The sequence below is a fragment of the Capra hircus genome, chromosome 1 (genome assembly GCF_001704415.2).
Source record: "Capra hircus breed San Clemente chromosome 1, ASM170441v1, whole genome shotgun sequence".
Classification (NCBI taxonomy): domain Eukaryota; kingdom Metazoa; phylum Chordata; class Mammalia; order Artiodactyla; family Bovidae; genus Capra; species Capra hircus.
In genome coordinates, this window is record NC_030808.1 from 56,421,943 (window position 1) to 56,441,834 (window position 19,892).

General features: G+C 40.0%; 1 protein-coding gene across 6 annotated transcripts in view; it reads left to right on the forward strand.

Annotated features, from left to right (window-relative positions):
* Positions 1 to 19,892, forward strand: part of PHLDB2 (pleckstrin homology like domain family B member 2) — a 236,876-nt gene that overhangs the window by 158,124 nt on the left and 58,860 nt on the right. For all 6 annotated transcript variants that reach the window (XM_005674905.3, XM_005674907.3, XM_013962498.2 and 3 more), the window contains 3 exons: positions 7,841 to 8,221; positions 17,915 to 18,058; positions 19,092 to 19,229. In XM_005674905.3, coding sequence (XP_005674962.2) covers positions 7,841 to 8,221; positions 17,915 to 18,058; positions 19,092 to 19,229 — 663 coding nt within the window. The remainder of the gene's footprint in view (positions 1 to 7,840; positions 8,222 to 17,914; positions 18,059 to 19,091; positions 19,230 to 19,892) is intronic.

The following is a 19,892-nucleotide window of genomic DNA, read 5'->3' on the forward strand; positions in this document are numbered from 1 at the left end:
ACACTAAGTGCAGTTTAAAAAGAACAAGTTTTTTCAGACATGTATTTCTTTCATTTTGATTATTGAATAGCAGAGCCAGAACTTTGAAAAGTTGGACTTTTCTATCCGCTTATGAAGACCAAGGCCTAAATCATGTCAGACAGATTATAATTTTTGAAAGCTGCCTTGGAAGAAAGCAAAATATCATTACTTTCCTAACAACTCAAATAAAGTGAAAGTGAAGTTGCTCAGTCGTGTCCGACTCTCTGCAGTCCCATGAACTGTAGCCTACCAGGCTCCTCCGTCCAGGATTTTCCAGGCAAGAGTAGTGGAGTGGGTTGCTATTTCCTTCTCTAGAACATCTTTCCAACCCTGGGATTAGAACCAAGGTCTCCTGCATTGCAGGCAGACGCTTTACCATCTAAGCCACCAGGGAAGCCCAAAGAAAGAAGACGTCATTGTTTACTTTTAATTTCTATATGTAAAACTCAATAGCATGCTTTCAAAATTATAGCACGTTGTATTTCCCATGAGGTATATCTCCCATAGATGGTTGTTGGCAATACTTTTAGTTGATATGTGATAGCCCACCCTTCTTTTTTATACGTTACACCTTCCTACTTTTTCAATCCAGCAACTTCTTTACGCATTAAAAAAAAACTTTATTTTTTAAGATAGATTTTCAAATGTGAAGATTGAGTTTGGGTATCTCTCATACACTGGTTTTGATTGAACAGAATAAAATATATAAAATTCTATAAGTATTTCAGTGGGTTGTACATTGTAAACTGTGGTCTTTCAGGAGACACAAACAAATCAAAAAGATCCTCTGGAACTTAGTTTAACCGAGGTGAAAATGTAAGCAAATGACAGTACTCTTGGACTTTTGTCATGTTTTCTTTAATGGTATGGAACAATCACATAATTTCTTTAATAGAAGGGGCTCAAGCACCATGGAGATTTTCTTCTGAAATGGTGATATAAGAGGAAAAATACCTGGCATATTTTTCTTAAGCACTGTAGAAATTATGATTATATTGATCACATGAACTTCCTTTCTTTACAGCCAGTGTTTTTCAGTCTATAGGGAGAAGTGAATTTTCTCCTTAAATTTTCTGAGCAGAAGCAATAATGTTATGGAGACATTCATGATGGTCATTTTCTTTCAAATGACATCCTGTAATATTTTAAGTGGATATTTTATAAGAGTAAAACTTTTCAAAACTTGCATGTCTGCCAGTTGATTTTAAATGGCAAAATGATGCCGAAAGGCATCAGGAAAGGACTAAACTACAAAAAATCCTAGATATATGGTCTGAGATTGACTTAAGTCTGCCTAGCAAATGCAAGGAATAACTAGAGGCAGAAAAAGAAAGTTGAGAAAAGATTCTTGGATTAGAAAGGAACATGATTAACTTAATAAAGTGGTAGTATTTGAGGACATATTTGATGTAGATGAAAATAAAGTATTACCTCAGCATACATTTGTATTATATGTAATCCATATAATTATATGATATTAAATTATGAAACATATTAATATTTGTTGTAGTTCAGTCACAAAGTTGTATCCAACTCTTTTGCGACCCCATGGACTGTAGCCTGCCAGGGTTCTCTGTCCAGGGGATTTCCCAGGCAAGAATACCGGAGTGGGTTGCCATGCCCTCCTCCAGGGGATTGTTCTGGCCCAGGGATAGAACCCGCGGCTCCTGCCACATCTCCTGCATTACAGGTACTTGTTTACCATTGAGCCACCAGGGAAGCCCGTATTAATATTTAAATATATTTTATCATTGTGTTAAGTATTTTATATACTTATATTTATACATATTTTCTAAAGTATAAGCTCCTCCAGAAGAGAGCCATAGCTAAAAATATTAGTAGAAACAAGCAGACTTAATGGAGCTGTTGACACACCATTTAGTTCTTTTAAAAAATGGTCGGGAGTGTGAGGATTGATTTATAAAATGGCACTAGGATAACTGAATTTCTTTGAGTATGAGCAAAGGCAGGGTATGATAAGCTCCTCGGGTATTTGAATGAGGCATGTACTCACAGGGCAGGGACACTGATTACCTCTGGCATTTAAGGTGAAGCCAGAGACAACGTGAAATAGAAACCTGGGTTCTACATCAGGGGTGAAGTGTGTACTGGTTGGGAGATGGAGTTTTTGGAAGGTAGTTCTTTCTACAAGCTACTCCATGGACTTCTGCTGTGCGGAATGTATATTGCTCAGTAGTGGTGGGGTTAGAGGGACCAAATGGCAGTGAGTGACAAAAAGATTCCTTCCTCCCTGGGTTACTCTGGCGAGTGGGCTCAGGCACCTAATCTACCACAGGGAAGAATTCTAGGCAATGAGGGAATTCTTTCTCTTTCCAGATTGGCAAAGGAATCCCATAGTCTGTGAACTTTCAGGGAGATATTTAGCTGCATAAGATATGTTTCCTGTAGGCCACCAGTGAAGCTTACCCGAGCTTTTGTGTCCAGAGTTTTTATTGGACTTCATGACATAGGCATGGTTAACTTCTGTCTCCAGGTTGATTGATACCACATGACCCAAGGCACCCACAGGAAACCATGTGGTCTTTTTGGAGTAGCTAGCCCCTCCCCTGAGATTATCTGGTGTGGCCAACCTTTCCCTAATCAACAAAAACACTCTTATCAATTATGACTTAGATTACCTTCCAGAAGGCAACAGCAGAAGCAGACCTCTCTTTGGGCAAAGTCAGATTCTTTGTTACACAGCAAATGTATCTCAAAAGCGGAAGGCAGCATAGATCTGTTTCACTGCCATACCCCATGGCCCGCATGGGTTGAACGAGGCCTCTGCTCCATGCTTGCTCACTCACAGCCCAGGTTGATGGAGCCAACATCATTGCAGTTTCACTCTGCTATGATAAAGCCAGGCGTGTAATGAATCCTGTGCTGGCTGTTTAGGCAGAAGTGACGCCTGTTGTCTATCAACAGGGATTTACTTTGACCCCACTCCAACACTCTTGCCTGGAAAATCCCATGGACGGAGGAGCCTGGAAGGCTGCAGGCCATGGGGTTGCTGAAGGTTGGACACAACTGAGCAACTTCACTTTCACTTTCACTTTAAGGGACTTATCTCTAAAAACATAGAGACACACAGAAAAGATTTCTAAGCCATTGCTCCTGTTTTTCCTCCTTACAGACCCACCTAATTGAGACATCAGAATTTGATCATGGAGTTTTAGAAATTCTGTGTACATGCTGTCAGCTCGTCTCATTCTACCATCCACTTTTAAACCGAGATCTCTGACCCTCGCTGGTGCACCCTATGAATTTATTCCTAAAATTTATTTAGGGTGTTGGAAACTACTGAGTCCTGATATAAAGAGGAAGAAATTTGACCCATCTCTGCGTGTATCTCATTCCTCTTCCTCCAAGAACCCCATCTCTCTAGCCGCATAGTAGCTGTTGATCTTTGAGTATACTGTGATAATTCGTGACTCTATGACTTTGCTTATATGGTCCTTTATAGAAATGCCCTGCCTACCTATCCAGCCGACCAGACTCATATTTATCCTTGAGGACTCAATTCAGATTTCTTTTTCTATAATTTTTGTGCACGGCCTTCCCATAAAAGAATCCATATATTTTCTGTAAACCTGTTATCACTGTTTCTTTAGTCAATTGCCTATTTGTGCTTCTTGTTAAAGATCTGAGGGTACAAATGCTGTCTGTTTCTATCTTTGTAGTCCCAGCACAATACCAGGCAGAGAGTAGCTTAATAGATTGTTATTGAACTGAAGATATGGAGACATTGAATCCCTAGGATTAATAGAAGAGTGAGGTCATATTTATTAGTTACAACAGGTCCTCTTAAATAGAGAAAAATCTCTTTTCAAGTAAATTATTTCTAACCACTAAAAGTTGGCCCTTTTTGTAATAAATAGCATATATAGTTATAAAAGAGGGATTTTCTTTTCTTTTTCCTTTTCTTTTGAGGTTTTTTTAATTGAAGTATAGTTGATTTGTAATGTCCTATTAGTTTCAAGTGTACAACACAGTGATTCCGTTTTTGTATGTATATATACATATATGTATGTATGCATTCTTTTTCAGATTCTTTTCTTTTATAGGTTATTACAAAGTACTTAGTACTGTTCCCTGTGCTATATAGTAGGTCCTTGTTGGCTATTTTATATATAGTAGTGTGTATATATGTTAATTCCAAACTCATAATTTATCCCTCCTTCCTTCTGTCCTTTTTGGTAACCAAAGCTTATTTTCTACATCTATGGGTCTATTTCTGTTTTGTAAATCACTTCATTTGTACCTTTTTTTAAAAAAGTATTCTACACCTAAATGATATCATGTGATATTTGTCTTTCTCTGACTTACTTCTCTTAGTATGATAATCTCTAGGGCCATCCATGTTGCTGCAAATGGCATTATTTCATTCTCTTTTATGACTGGGTAATATTCCATGAACATGACTTACCAACTCAGCAACAACAATATTCCTTTGTGTATATATATATCTCACATCTTTATCCACTCATCTTTCAGTGGATATTGAGGTTGCTTCCATATCTTGGCTATTATAAATAGTGCTGCAGTGAACATTGGGGTGCATGTATGTTTTTGAATTATAGTTTTCTCTGGATGTATGTTTAGGAGTGGGTTTACAGGATCATATGGTAACTCCATTTTTAGTTTTTTAAGAAATTTCCATGTCATCTCCATAGTGGTTACTAAAAGGGAAATTTTAACAAAGATTTCACTCATGATTAAGCATTGGTACTTGATTTTCTGCATAATTTATTTCTATATTATATTCACTGTCCAAGGGCTTAGGTGGCTGTTGATTACGAGAGCACTGGGTGGATTCAAAATACTGATGAGGTTCCTGATGAGGGCTGTGAACTACAATGGGGCAATGCCAAACACATTCATCTGAAAAGAAAGAAAGCTCTGTGATCAAAAGACACAGCCCACAATTTTTTTAACCATTAAGGGAAAGAAAGGTGCACCATTTTCTTCAGGTTTATTTGTTAAGCTCTGTGTCCCCTTCAGAGCTTCCTATGATAAATGGAGATGGAGGAAAGGGAAAATGGAGAGGGAAAAAAGTCTAAATGTATTTTAAATAATTTGATTCAAAGGGAGCTACATTCTAAATCCTGAACACCAGTGTTTTAGGTCATTTAGATATTTGGACTCTCTGCTGGTGCCTTTTCAAGAGAATGCACAGTAGCTTACTGGTTTGGAAAGGTGGGTAGGAATTGGAGATCTCAAAGAGGGTAGCTTCCTAACTCACCAGGTTGTCAGGTGAAGCGTCAAAGGAACTTGAATTTTAGGAAGAGAGCCACACATCTCAGGTTGCCCATCCCAGTCTGGGCTTGCTGTCCCAGCGTAATTATTAATAGTGCTCTATTTGATTCTCAAAAGTATCCTGTGCAGAATGGCCGCCCTTGTTTCAGGTCATGCAGAGTGGAGAATGTCGGCGTGATGAATGGGAAGGATGAAGAGAGCTCAGGGGAGAATTATGCGGGCGATTCTGCTCAAGGTTTTCCTTAAAAGGCTTCTCATGCTTTCCGAAATGCCTCGCAGACCTTTCTTCTGACGCACTTCTCAGCATCAGTTTACTTTTCTTTGGTGCAGCTTCTGACGGGGCCAGTGCATGTCGGCGCAGTCCGGATTTCTGTTAGACTCGTGGGCAGCAGTGCTGCATGCGTGTGCGATCCAAGTCTGAACAGATTGGCCGTGAATGGGGTGATAAGAATAGAGAGAAGCACATAGCAGTAGACCAAACTTCCTGTGCACCCGCCTTGGAATACTGTTTCACCATCTGAAATAGCATTCATCTTAAGGCTGGGATCGTTTATTCCCTCTGAATTAAGCAATGGCACTGGCAGCGAAAGAGACTGTTTTGGGAAGGAGAGGCAGGAGGAATTTTGCCATGGATGACAGACTGGGCAGAAGTACCTTTCATGCTTTTGAGGACTGCACTGTTCATTAGCAACTTGACTAATAGAAATTGACAACTTTCCTATAACTCCAAACATAATGAATGTCAAGGTATACACACTGTCCTCTATGAAGATTAGCAAAGACTGAGTTGAGATGCTTTGACTTAATTCACCTACGCTGCAGAAAGAGAACTTTCCCTTGGAGATTAGCCTCTGATGCAGATGCTCTTGAGAAGGGGTAAATTATAACATCTTGTTCCTATCCCCTTCCTCACTTATGCCTTCCAGTTGTTTTTGCATATTCCCACGCAGACTTCTAGATTGTGAGAGAAGATTAAAATAAGGCAGTGAATGCTGTGCCACTACCGCCGCCGCCCCCCCCACAGACACACACGCTCCCTCCCCACAAAGCTGAGGTGGGTAGGACTTGGCAGCCGGTGCCAGCTGCAGAGATAAATAAGCACCAGGACTCCTGGATGGACAGGGTGCAGAAGCTCCTGCGATGAGGTTGTTACAGCCGAGTGCCTTCCATGAGACTGAGGCCATGAGGACGGAGCTGCAGCTGGAGTCCAGAAGTTCAGGCAGTGAGAGGGAGGTGGGGCTTATAAGAACCAGTTTAATAGTCCTTTTGATCAAGTTATTGCATTTTTGGAGTGTGGAGAGTACTTAAGAAGACGGATAAAAGTCGTTTCATGCTAATTTGTCATTTAATGGATGTATTTAATGAAAACGAGGGAATTATGCAGTCCTTTTCCTATTTGATATTCTTCCACTAATAAAGAGTAAACTGCCTTCAGAATTTCGTCTCTACAGATGTGCTGTAAAATATTAAAAACAATAGCCCAGGGCTACTTAACATTTTTGTCTTTTGTTACTGGTAGCCAGTTTGGAAAATGTGGTAGATGTAATAACAAGAGATTTTTTTGCTATTTTATTTTTTCTTTTCACTTTGTGAGAGAAGATGATGTTGAGTTTCCTTATCCCAACAGTGCTGTCTAGGTTTATGATAAGCATTTTGTAAATTATATCCCCTTGTTCACAAACATATAGTAAATTTACTTAAAGTCAAAAATCATAAATATATACTTGTTTTTTCTGGGAAGCTTGGTGCAGTCAGTTAGTGGTACCGTTATAGACATCAATGGCCGGTATATTGAGTTTTAAAAACAAACTGTCATTTTATAATTCAGCTGAATGATTCAAATATTTAATGATCTCAGAATTTGAAATATATTTCTGTCTTCCTGTCTGGACCTGATATTGAATATTTTTCATCTTCCTACAACATTCTCTTTTTTAAAAAATTATTTTAATTTATTCATATGAGAAATTGGTGGGAAAGATCTTTATGTCATGACAAGACATAAAAAAGTTTTGAAAGTTTTGAAGCATTTCAAGAAAAAAAAATAAAGATCTAGGTATGCCTTTCAAATTAAACCTTTTTTAAAGTAGCATTTTTCTTTTGTGCATCTAAATAGTAGAATGATAATTTCTATAGAAAGTTAGAGAATTAATTTGAAGTGCAAATATAATACTAAAGCTACAATGATGAAAGAGCTATTGTTGAAGGTAGATAGTAGAGGGAGGCAAGGGGGTGAAGATTTCAAAAAGGAGATTATAAAAAAATTTTTTGAAGTGTTTGGAGAATTGAGAAATCAAAAAAGGTCTCACTAAGTGCTAGTATGTGCTAGGATCAGCACTGGGATATACAAATAAAGAATTGAGTTTGGGAGGAACATCAGGCATTGTTAAACCAGGTTTCACCTGGATTTTATAAATGGATTCATCAATGATAAAAAAATATCACCAGTCAAGTGTCTGTGGGACCATGTGTGGGTTGAATTCACCCGTGGTCCCAGCCTCTTCTCTGTGTGGAGTTGCTGCCTCCTCATAAACTCCCCGACCTTCTGTCTTCTGTGTTCCAGGAGAGACAGCGACTGGAGACCATCCTCAGTCTCTGTGCTGAGTACACAAAGCCTGACAGCCGCGTGCCCCCCAGCACCACCGTGGCAGATGTGCAGAAAATCAATAAAGAGCTGGAGAAACTGCAGCTCTCCGATGAGGAGTCTGTGTTTGAAGAAGCCCTGGTGAGCCCGGACACCAGGTACAGATGCCACCAGAAAAGCGCTCTCCACGACGCGGACCTGGCAGGCTTTGGGAGCCTCAGTCAGAGCAGTGCCAGCTCCCTCCCCCCACGGGGCGCCAGGAATGATGAACTGCTGGGGGACCTCAGGACTCCCCCGCCGCCCTCCTCTGCCTTTCTGAAAGCTTCCGGCGAATCTGCTTACCTAAGCATCCTACCAAAGGTAAAGCCGGCCACACACACAGATTAGATACAGGGCCCGGACCGTGCATCTGCGCTGGCCTAGACATGAGGGGTCTTACTGCTTGTTTTCCAGAATGTTTTCAGTAAAGCAGCTACTCTGGTGGCTCAGACAGTAAAGAATCTACCTGCAATGAGGGAGAACCAGGTTCCGTTCCTGGATGGGGGAAGATCCAGTGGAGGAGGAAATGGCAGTCCACTCCAGTATTCTTGCCTGGGAAATTCCATGGTCAGAGGAACCTGGTGGGCTACCGTTTATAGGGGTCGCAAAGAGTCAGACACGCATGAGCGACTAACACACTAGCTCAACAAGGTGCAGCAAATTCTAGTGTTTACTATAAAGTAACAAATTTAGACTCTAGAAAATGTAGCAGTACAGAAAGAGAAAGAGAAACAGTTTGACTTCTCCCTGTCCCCTCTGGTTGCATACCTGAGAGAGAGACACAGAGGGTCTTACATGCCTTCCCAATATTTCTGTGCACGTGTGGCAATATAAGCATAGACACACATATACACAAGTATAGTGTTCTGCATGATCTTTTTCTCCTATTGAATGTCTTGAGCATCTTTGCATATTACTATACAGTTTTACGTCATTCTTATTAATGGTCAACTAGTATTTTATTTTTTGGAAATACTGTTTAAACTGTTAGCAACATTTTACTAATAAAATCTATATGCAGCAAATATTCTGAAATATATATATATTAGCACAAATTGTGCAAGTGTGTCTGTGGAGTTTGTAGGTCAAAGAGTTTGTGTATTATTCATTTTGAATAATATTTCCAAATTATACTCTCAAAGACTGTGTGTATTTCCAGGTGACTCTTGAGAAGAGTTTATCCCTGCACCTTGTTATTTATACACTTGCCAAAGTATGTATCATCAAAATTCTCAATTTGCTAAGTTAATTATGCTTTAATTTGCTTGCCAATTTAACTGGCAAGAATACTGGAGTGGGTAGCCATTCCCTTCTCCAGAGGATCTTCTGAACCCAGGGCTTGAACCAGGGTCTCCTGCATTGCAGGCAGATTCTTTACTGTCTGAGCCCCCAGGGAAGTCCCCTCCTCACTGGATCTGTATTGATCTGTATCAGTAAATCTGTTTCTGTTTGTTATGTTTATTTTTTAGGTTCCACATGCAAGTGCTAATATGCAGTATTTATCTTTCTCTTGCTGACTTATTTCACTAAGCATAATATCCTCCAGGTCTATCCATGTTGTTGCAAATAGGAAATTTTCATTATTTTTTATGAACAGTATTTCATTGTCCATTTTTACCACATCCTCTTTAACCACTCATTTGTTACACCTAGGTTGCTTTCATTTCTTGGCTATTATAAATAGTGCTGCTATAAACATTGAGGTGCATATATCTTTTCAAATTACTGTTTTTGGTTTTCTTCCGATATATACCCAGGATTGGGACTTGCTGGATCATCTGGTGGTTCTATTTTTAGTTTTTTTGAGAAAGCTCCATGCTGTTTTCCATAGTGGTTTGCCAGTTTACATTCCCACCAGTGGCGTACTAAGGTTCCCTTTTCTCCACATCCTCACCGGCATATGTTGTCTGTGAGCTTCTTGATGATAGCCGTTCTGACAGGTGTGAGCTGATCTCGCCGTGGTTATGATTTGCGTTATTCTGACGCTTGGCAACGTTGAGCATCTTTTTCTGTGCCTGTTTGCCATCTGTATGTCTTCTTCAGAAAACTGTCTATTCAGGTCTTCTGCCCTGTTTAAAACAGTTGTTTTTCTGATAAGGAATTATATGAGCTGTATATTTTGAATATTAACTCTTTATCGGTCGTATCATTTGCAAATATTTTCTCCCATTCAGCAGGTTGTCTCTTCATTTGGTGATGGTTTCCTTTGCTGTGAAAAAGACTTAAGTTTAATTAAGTCCTATTTTTTTAGGGGGAGGGGGTTCCCTTGTAGGTGCTGCCTTTTCTCTTTCTCTCTTGCTGCCTTTAAAATTCTCTTTTTAATATCTAGCTTTTGCCATTTTAATTATGATATGTCTCAAAGTGGGTCTCTTTTGAGTTCATCTTCTCTGAAACTACCTGTGCTTCCTGTACGAGAAATCTGTTTCCTTCTTCAGCTTTAGGAGCTTTCAGCCATAATTTCATCAAATACATTTTCAACCCCTTTCTCTTTTCACCTTCTGGGACCCCTGTAATGTGAATGTTATAACACTTGATGTTGTCTCAGAAGTCCCTTGGTTTGTTTTTCTTTTTGCTATTTATGACTGGGTGATTGCATTATTCTCTCTTCCAGATTTCTCATGTGTTTTTCTGTATCACCTAACCTGCTATTAATTCCTTCGAGTGTATTCTTCATCAGTTATTGTATTCTGGAGCTCCATTTTTTTAAGTATGCTTTAGTTCCTTGTTACAATTCTTATTCTTTGTATCTTTTTTTTTTTTTACCCAATCCAGTTAACATTCTTATTACTAATACTTTGAACCCTTTTATCTGGTAAATTTTTATCTGTTTCATTAGGGTTTTCTTGAGGTCTTTCTTCCTCCTTGTTCTTTCATTTGAAACATTTTCCTCTGTATTCCCCTTATGTTTAACTTTATGAAATTTGTTGATATAGTTACCTATCCTGATCTTAAATGGGGTATCCTTGTGTGTGAGTGCCCCTATGCGGTCTGCAAGTGCCCGGTGGCTTTCGTGGGAAAAGCTGGATCTGCAGTGAGCAAGGATCCCATCTTCTCCTGGGGTGGCAGCTGTCACTTTGGTGAGAGGTAGGGCTGGAGATGGAGGGGCTAGAGCCAGAGCCAGGGGCAAGCTGTTTTCTCCCATGATCAGTGGCTGTCACTTCCCTATCTGGGTGTCAGCAGAGCTCAAGGTGCTGGACCAGGAGCCCTGAGGGTCGAGTCCAGGCGGGTTCCTTTTCTTCTAAATGTGCACTCCCTCCCCCGAATACAGCACCTCTGTCTTGGTGGGGAGCTGCTCAGGAGCAAGAGAAGCTAGATCAGACACTTGTTGCAGACAGGAGCAGTTGTGGGAAACCAGCCAGACTCTCCACACTGTTTTCAGTCTGCTTCCTCCCCCTTGTTCCCTAGAGCAGGCAGGCATGTGCACCCGCTCTTCGTGAGCAGAGTCTCGGCTTCTTAAGCCCTCCTGTAAGTCCCACAGTTTTCAAACCAGCTAAGGGGACTTGTCTTCCCTGGGTTGGACCCTACGGCTGGTGTGCCCTAACTTCACAGGGGTGCTCTCTGAGCCCGTCATATCCCCCTCCTCCTCTGTGTCCTGCTTGGGGCATGGGTCCTGCTTGCTTTCATCTCCTCTGTGCCTGCCCGATTCCATGTGGGTCTTTACAGCCTTGCTTGTAGCAGAGCCTTTCCTCCAGACTCCTGTTTGTGTCCAGCTAGAGTTGCTATACATCCAGACGTGTCCTTGATGTGTTCGTCAGGATGGTGAGCTCAGCGTCCTCCTACTCTACCATCCTGATCTCCCTTGTCTTGTCACTGATTTTTTAAAAAATTCTTTGTCTCAGTACTAGGAGCTATTGTGGTGGTAAGGACATGAGTCTTTTATCATGAGTTGTCTTCCTCTTGACATTATTAATGACTGTTTCAGATATATTGGACATTTATCAGTTCAGTTCACTCGCTGAGTTGTGTCTGACCCTTTGCAACCCCATGGACTGCAACATGCCAGGCTCCCCTGTAAACTCCCGGAGCTTGCTCAAAAACTCATGTCCATCGAATTGGTGATGCCATCCAACCATCTCATCCTCTGTCATCCCCTTCTCCTGAAAAGGTTGTGTAGACAGTTTCTATTTGTCCTCCTTGCTTTCCTAGAGTATCTCCTATTATTTACATCTTGCCTAAGTATGATGGTGGGTTTCCCTGCTGGCTCAGATGGTAAAGAATCTGTGTGCAATGCAGGAGACCCAGGTTCCATCCCTGGATCAGGAAGATCCCCTGGAGAAGGAAACAGCAACTCACTCCAGTATTCTTGCCTGGAGAATCCCATGGACAGAAGAACCTGGTGGGCTACAGTCCATGGGGTCGCAAAGAGCCACACATGACGAGCGAGTAACACACATAAGTATGGCACATTCATCAAAATTGATGAACCAATTTGGATATACAATATTGACTAAAGACCGTAGTTTACACTAAGGATGTCTTTTCATATTATATGCTTCCCTGATAACTCAGATGGTAAAGAATCCACTTGCAATTCAGGAAACTTGGGTTCAATCCCTAGGTCCCTGGAAAAGGAAATGGCTACCCACTCCGGTATTTTTGCCTGGAGAATGTTATGGACAGAAGAGCCTTGGCGGACTACAGTTCATGGGGTTGCAAAGAGTCAGACATAACTGAGCGACTAAGCATACACACACTTCGTATTGTATGGTTCTGTTGGTTTTGACAAGTGCACTGTGTAATATGTCCATCGTTGCTGTCTCATACGTAATAATTTCATCACCCTAAGAATCTCCTGGATCCAGCCTATTCATGTCTCTTCCCCGCTCTCATGAAACCTTGTGAGCCATCATTCTTTTTATTGTCTCTATAGTTTTGCCTTTCCCAGTGCAACAAAACTTTTTGACTGAATGTTTCTAGTCAGAAATCTACCTACCTATAGAGTTCGCCCATGTATTCATCAGGACTCTGCACTGTTCAACCCTTCTTTCTTCTAAGGACTAGAAGAGTAATTCTCAAAGGAGAGTAATTCTGAATAGGACTTCCGTCTCTCCTGCCAGAAAGTTGCAATGGTTAGAAACTAGGATGTGGGGTAGAAATCAAAAATTATTGGTGTTCAGGCAAAGTAAATGAGCATCATTTGAACATCCGAGCTGTTGTCATCAAACATGGGGCTTCCTGTACTTTTTATCTTAAATCCTTTCACTCTTTTCCTTCAGGGATCTGCCAAACTTTTGTTAAAACAGTGAGCTGTGTGCTCTGAGGACTAAATTTTGGGAGACCAGTTTCCCCCTGAAGGGCTTCCCAGGTAGCACTAGTGGTAAAGAATCTGCCTGCCCATGCAGGAGACTCAAGAGACCTGGGTTCGATCCCTGGGTTGGGAAGATTCCCTGGAAGAGGGCGTGACAACCCACTCCAGTATTCTTGTCTGGAGAATCCGATGGACAGGGAAGCCTGGCGGGCTTCAGTCCATGGGGCAGCAAAGAGTCTGACACAACTGAGTGTCTAAGCACACACACACACTGCTTCCTCCTGAAGAGGGCTGTGACAAGAAAACTGTTGGATATAAATGAGCAGATTTTGACAGATGTTTTTCATTGCCCCAGTACACTTCTGGGAAATAGGAGGACTTTGAAGCTTGGAACATCTTCCTTGCAGCACACAGCGGAACATTGTGTCTCCTTTAGAGACAGGAAGCATCAAGGGAACCTCTGGGTACCACACAGCAGCATAGACAGAGTGCAGCTGAGAGGCAATGGGTTGGTTCCAGGGAACGGGTTTTTCATTTTTGATTCTCTGAAGACAGACATGTGTTACCTTGAGACAGGAGATAGAAGAATCTTTAAAAAAAGAAAAAGTCCTGTTTTTTTGTGTGTTAAATGCTCTTCTTCTTTGAGTGTTTTTGGATTATTTACTTAATGAAGTACAGTGTTTGTTATTATCGATCTGAGGAGTAATGGAGAAGAATGTGAAAAACACAAAGATTTTAATGACATTTAGAAAGCCTGAAGTTCACCATTTTTGACTTTGCTTTTATCTAACACTTAAAGATGCAGATGACCTTGGAAACATGCTCTTTTTAATTGGCTTTATGAATCTGTCTACCACCACCTGAGGTGAAAGCTGAAAACAGCTCACTTTTTTTTTCCTTGCAGTTTTATTGATATATTAATGACATATAGCACTGTATAAATTTAAAGGGTACAGCCTAATGACTTGACTTACATGTTTTGCAAAACGATGGCTGCAATAAATTTAGTTTATTCTATCTCCTCATGTATTTGCCAAAAAAATATTTTTTTCTCTTGTGGTGAAAACTTTTCCACTCTTTTTGAGTAATCATGTAATCATTCTGTCTACAGTGGAAACCTTTCACACTTGCAACCCACTCTGATCTCAAGAGGTTTCTAAGTTAATCTATCTGAATTTTTTTATGGTAATGTATAAGGTTCCACTGAGAGTGAAGTGTTTTAATAAAATCATATATTGTGCATCCCCAGATATGCTGTTTTTGAGTTAATTCCATCCACGTGCACACAGAAAGGGAAGATAGGAGTAGGAACAAGACAATTTCTATTTACCATGACCCCCCTTTTTTGCATATTTCTTTTTAGAAACCTCTTGAGATCAGAGATCTGCACACACACACACACACACAGACACACACACACAAAAGGAAGGGTAGATGCAAATTGTCTTGTCCCTCCTGTCTCTCCTTTCTGTGTGTGTGCAAATGGAGTTAACGCAAAAACAATATATCTGGGTATGAACAATATGTGCTTTTTTAAAAACATCACTCTCAGTGGAACCCTGTACATTACTATAAAAAAATCAGATAGATTAAAATTCCACCTTTTTCTGTCACCACAAGCTAAAGCTGTTTAGTGGCTACCACACCCTTGAGACTCTTTTGTTTTTTATTTGGATATACATGAGAGTCCAGTATCCTCATCCCTTTCTATTACAAACCAGAGTTTTAGAACGCCCCTTGAAGATTTTGCTTTTTATAAATAACAATAGCAAAAGTCAATACCTAGATAACTTTTACTGCAACAAACAGACTATCGAGTTGTCTTTTATTAGACCTATTGTGATAAATTTTCTAGAAATGTTGAGTTATACAGATACTTGTAAGTGCCACTGTTACCTATCAGTATAGTTTTGCAGATTGTTCAGTTTTTCTTTTCTTTTGATGCTTTGCTTCCACCAGTGAAAGATATTTTTAAATCATGTTGGAAGTTGAAACCTAATATGAAATGTTGACCCAACAGGATACTGGCCTTCTTGAGGCTTTCCTGCTAGGATTACTCCTCAATGATTTAGGAATGCCATTCACTACTGCAGGCTTTCCTCATGCCCTAAACCTGGCCACCCAAGTGTTAGGACAATGAAATTCATTGTCTGTGAAGAAAGGTCACAGGTTGTTTTATTAGTTGATAAGATACTGGATTTAAGATGACAGTTTAAAATCTAAATATCAGCAAACAAATAAACAGAGGGCTTGAAAGGCCTTCTAACCTTTGCTCTAGTCAACCTGAGATGTGTAACTTTTCAATGGTTAAATTTTGAGAAGCAGCAAAGTAGGGTTAAAAATGAAGAATATTAATAAAGAATAAAGAGACAGACATGATGCCTGTCTTTTTACAGTAATGTTTAGGATTATTAAGTACATTAAATGAATTTAGAGACACAAAACGTTAATGGTTTCTTTGGTTAATTTTTTTTTTCCTCTTTGGTTAATTTGAATGTTATTTTCAGTGGTTAATGAGTAATCTTCAGCAATTTATGTATTATAACTTGGCTGCTGTTTCCAATTTCCAATTATGAAACTATATAATCATTGATTTACTGGTGCAAAGAAATTGCTTCTTTTTCAAAGAGAGATAAAATTAAATAAATAATGCCTATATTGGCATCCCTTGCCTTATAGAAAGACTGGTCTCCACCAAGGGATATCCAAAATAACTAACTTGAAATTCTTGAAAAAAGAAGCTATTTGCTTTTTTTAAAATTTTTTATTTTTACTTTATTTTGCTTTACAATACTGTATTGGTTTTGCCATACATTGACATGAATCAGCCACAGTGTACATGAGTTCCCAATCCTGAACCCCCCTCCCTCCTCCCACCCCATATCATCTCTCTGGATCATCCTCGTACACCAGCCCCAAGCATCCTGTATCCTGTATCAAACATAGACTGGTGATTCGTTTCTTACATGATATTATACATGTTTCAATGCCATTCTCCCAAATCATCCCACCCTCTCCCTCTCCCACAGAGTCCAAAAGTCTGTTCTAAACATCTGTGTCTCTTTTGCTGTCTTGCATACAGGGTTATCATTACCATCTTTCTAAATTCCATATATATGCGTTAGTATACTGTATTGGTGTTTTTCTTTCTGGCTTACTTCACTCTGTATAATAGGCTCCAGTTTCATCCACCTCATTAGAACTGATTCAAATGTATTCTTTTTAATGGCTGAGTAATACTCCATTGTGTATATGTACCACAGCTTTCTTATCCATTCATCTGCTGATGGACATCTAGGTTGTTTCCATGTCCTGGCTATTATAAACAGTGCTGCGATGAACGTTGGGGTACACGTGTCTCTTTCAATTCTGGTTTCCTCGGTGTGTATGCCCAGCAGTGGGATTGCTGGGTCATAAGGCAGTTCTATTTGCAATTTTTAAAGGAATCTCCACACTGTTTTCCATAGTGGCTGTACTAGTTTGCCTCCCCACCAACAGTGTAAGAGGGTTCCCTTTTCTCCACACCCTCTCCAGCATTTATTGCTTGTAGACTTTTGGATCGCTGCCATTCTGAGTGGTGTGAAGTGGTACCTCATTGTGGTTTTGATTTGCATTTCTCTGATAATGAGTGATGTTGAGAATCTTTTGATGTGTTTGTTAGCCATCCGTATGTCTTCTTTGGAGAAATGTCTATTTAGTTCTTTGGCCCATTTGTTGATTGGGTCATTTATTTTTCTGGAATTGAGCTGCATAAGTTGCGTGTATATTTTTGAGATTAGTTGTTTGTCAGTTGAAGAAGCTATTTTCAATTTGTTGTATCTCTTCTTAAAATAATTGGTAGTCACATTTTGGCTGTGTGTGTGATCTAAATATTCCTTTCTTTTCTGGGCATTTTACTCTGTTCAGAGGTGTAAGTATGCCCTATCTCACTTAATTTCTTTCCTAACTTTCTCATTCCTTGTGAAAGGTATCAGTTTTTCCATGACATAATTTTATGAATAATGGCCAATATCCTATTTCATGTCACAAAAGCTCATTGGCCCAGTTAGTGTCTTCATCAGTACATAGGACAGAGACCAGTAAGTAGTGTGCTAATACAAAAACTGAAACATGAAGTAACTTGGTATTAAGTATGTAATTTTAAATCATTCTGAGGGTTGCCAAAGTAATAAAGTAATACTGTCCTGCTTATTAACTTAATGGAACAGATCAGTGAGGTGGGGCCAAATACCATGTCCCTATTTACCATCTTGTATTGGAAAGAATATAAATAAGAAGGATTGCTCATTTGCAGATAGCCCTAGCAGTGGGACCCAGCAGAAGTTCTGGAGACTTGTAGGAAGTGTATTCCCTTGGAGACAGGAGAGAACATGGACCTTGTAATGAAGGTAGCAGACTGCCCAAGAGACCTTCCTAAGGAAGAGGTCAGAAGTCTCCTCTAGATTCTGAGTCTCTGCACTCCACAATTTATCTGTATCCTGAGAGAAGTCGCTACAATCTCTGGACTGTAGCTTCCTCATCTGTATTACCTCTTAGTTATTTTGGTTTTGAAAGAACATGAATTTGTCCACTGAACCTGATTTGCAGAAGCTTACCTGAGACGCTATGTACTGGAGGTCTATGGGAACACGCAGAGCAGTCACAGGGGTGCTTTTAGAGTTCGAATAGACACAGACTGTGAAATGCTAGACTGGTGACTGCTTTATTAACTGGGAAATTCTGGCACTGAAGTGTGACTAGCCTTTTTATGTGTTGATTAATCACAGACCCCAGAGGGTATAAGTGAAGAACAAAGGATTCAGGAGTTGACTGCGATGGAAGAGACCCGGATAGCAATTCTCAACAACCTTGAGGAACTTGAACAGAAAATCAAAGATATAAATGACCAGATGGAGGAATCTTCCAGAGAGGTACAAACCACGAGTTCACTTATTACCCTCTCCCAATTTTCTTTCTTTCCTTCAGCTTAATCAGTACCTCTTAGGGCGCAGGCCTTGGGGGGCCAAATACATAGAGGTCAACATGAGCAAATATTCATGGAACGGGTTCATATGTGGGGAATAATTGCCTTTTTAAAATGTTTTTGTGTTTTTATGCATCCAATGAGATAAACATGTGAAGCCATTTTTAATATATGTTATGTAACTGACTTTGTCTTAACTGGTGTATGCTTTCTGACCTGCTTCAAGATCTGTCAGCTGAGGTACCATATATTTAGACGTTTAAGCTCAAATCCAACATTTTTGTAAGCATGTTAAGTATGAGTTGAGTATCATCTTGGCACTATGGGGGGATTTACATGTGAATCAATCATAGACCTCACTATCCCAAGGTTTGCAAACCTCTAGAGGAGACAGACATATACAGTATAACTACAGTTAAAGAAAAGGGTGCTTTTTTCATACCTCCGTGAAGTAAGAAGGAGGCACTCATTCTGCCCAAGAAGGATCTTCATGTCTGTTCTCACAGCTGATGCAGACAGCCCGTGTGTGGAAGGGAATGCTCATCTGTCATGTACAGACCCTGGAAGCCCCTCCTGCTGGCATTGCTGGAAATGCAGTGCTTGCTTGATGGACTGAGTGTAGTTTTCACTTTCTGTGCCCTAGGGACAAACAGAGATGGTGACTGCTCTCAAGATGATTCACACTTGAGCCTGAATCTAAGCAAATAGGCAGAATTACCTTGAGAAGTAAGCGAAAAGGCGGGGAAAAATTAAATTAAAAGATAGCCAGTTTTCTTAGCAAGTATGTTCTGGCCTCCCTACTTTCTCATGTAAGAATTCTGAGTCTCGCATGGACTCTGGAGTGTTTTCTGGGCTCCATAATCTGACTGATAACAGTAGTACTTTCTGCAATTTGTACCTGTTAAAAATACACCTTTAAAGAAGGCAGCTGGAAATTTTCCTGACGATGAAACATTTCTGAGCTTTGTTTGTGTCTTCAGCTGGATATGGAATGTGCTCTCTTGGATGGAGAACAAAAATCGGAAACAACTGAACTTATGAAAGAGAAGGAGATTTTGGATCATCTAAACCGGAAAATCACAGAACTGGAAAAGAACATTGTTGGTGAAAAGACCAAGGTAAAAAGGAAATTATATTCGATACAAATTTTGTGGGCAAAATGGTGGTCCCATTGATTAAACTTAAATGTATGAATTGTGGTTTGGGATTTGTGTGTCATGTTCCAGGAGACAGTGACACTAGAAAAAAGTCTTCAGATGAGGTAAGTCATTGTAGACTAAGAACCGTCAGGTACAGAGCAGCTAATGCTGAGATGGTAGAACCTGCTTAATTTTTGAGCTGATATTTGTGGCAGTTTACCCCTCGTGAGATGAGTGAATTGCTTTTTTCCATTAGCCTTTCTGCTCTTCTGATTCCACTTTTTTAAAAGAATCATTTTAGTAGTTTGGAACTTCTTTATGGTGCCCTGCAAGGATGGCTTAAGCATATTCAAATATGGTTTCCTCATTTCTTTTCATTTTTCTGTGTATTAAAAAGGTGAATGGGAACCGTTCATCTCATCTGTCTTGCCTTGCCATTGGCTTCAATGCAAGTGCACCGCTCTTAGAAAAATACATTGGGGTTTTCAGGGGATTCTCACACACTGCCAAGTGAAAACTATGAAATACAGTTGACACTTATTTTGGAAAAAGTTTTACTTACACGTTTTAGGCCACAGCCTAAATGTTAGCTGATCCCTCCTAGGGAATATGAAGAATTACTTGCAGATTTTACAATTCAGG